This window comes from Sinocyclocheilus anshuiensis, unplaced genomic scaffold (genome assembly GCF_001515605.1).
Source record: "Sinocyclocheilus anshuiensis isolate Anshui unplaced genomic scaffold, SAMN03320099.WGS_v1.1 C32155258, whole genome shotgun sequence".
Taxonomy (NCBI): domain Eukaryota; kingdom Metazoa; phylum Chordata; class Actinopteri; order Cypriniformes; family Cyprinidae; genus Sinocyclocheilus; species Sinocyclocheilus anshuiensis.
Genome location: NW_015611886.1, coordinates 1 through 732, shown reverse-complemented (window position 1 = coordinate 732; position 732 = coordinate 1). Strand labels below are relative to the sequence as shown.

The 732-nt window shown below is 42.1% G+C and overlaps 1 protein-coding gene across 1 annotated transcript; it reads left to right on the top strand.

Annotated features, from left to right (window-relative positions):
- Window positions 1-268: 268 nt before the first annotated feature.
- On the top strand, window positions 269-717 carry LOC107682395 (endophilin-A1-like; the record flags this gene model as incomplete). The annotated part of the gene is made up of 2 exons (XM_016478644.1): window positions 269-402; window positions 490-717. Coding segments are annotated over 2 exons (362 nt in total), but the record flags the coding sequence as incomplete, so codon positions are not given.
- Window positions 718-732: the final 15 nt, after the last annotated feature.

Below are 732 nucleotides of genomic sequence, written 5' to 3'. Positions count from 1 at the left end.
TCACAGAAATAAATTACAGTTTAACAGAGATTCACATAGACAACAGCTATTTGAAATTATAATAATATTTCACAATTTGTACTGTATTTTTGATTAAATAAATGCAGCCTTGCTGAGCAGAATAGTTGTGAAGCATTACTGTGTAACACATACTTTTAGAAAACGATGTTGCAGATGGTTAGTTAAGTGAAACTTAAATCAGGTTGAACGTTTGTATTAGTTTTATTTTTAGAAGATTATCAGTCTGCTGTTCATCTGTGTGTCTCAGGTCTGGCTCTGCTGGACGCCGGTGAATCCATGCGTGAGCTCGGTGAGGTGAAAGACGCTTTAGATATAACCGTCAAACAGAACTTCATAGACCCGCTGCAGAACCTGCACGACAAAGATCTCCGAGAGATTCAGGTGAGTTCGACTGGTGCTTCTGTGAGAGAGCTGAACGCTGACAGACAGACAGACAGACGTGTGTAAATGTGTGTGTTCCTCCAGCAGCATCATCTGAAGAAGATGGAAGGCCGCCGTCTGGACTTTGATTATAAGAAGAAGCGTCAGGGGAAAGTGATGGACGACGAGCTCAAACAAGCGCTGGAGAAATTTGACGAGTCTAAAGAGATCGCGGAGCAGAGCATGTTTAACCTGCTGGAGAACGACGTACGGCATTGTATTAACTACCACTCTACTTCAAAAGTGCCTACACTACCGCTCAAAAGTTTGGGATCAGTAAGACTTGTAATG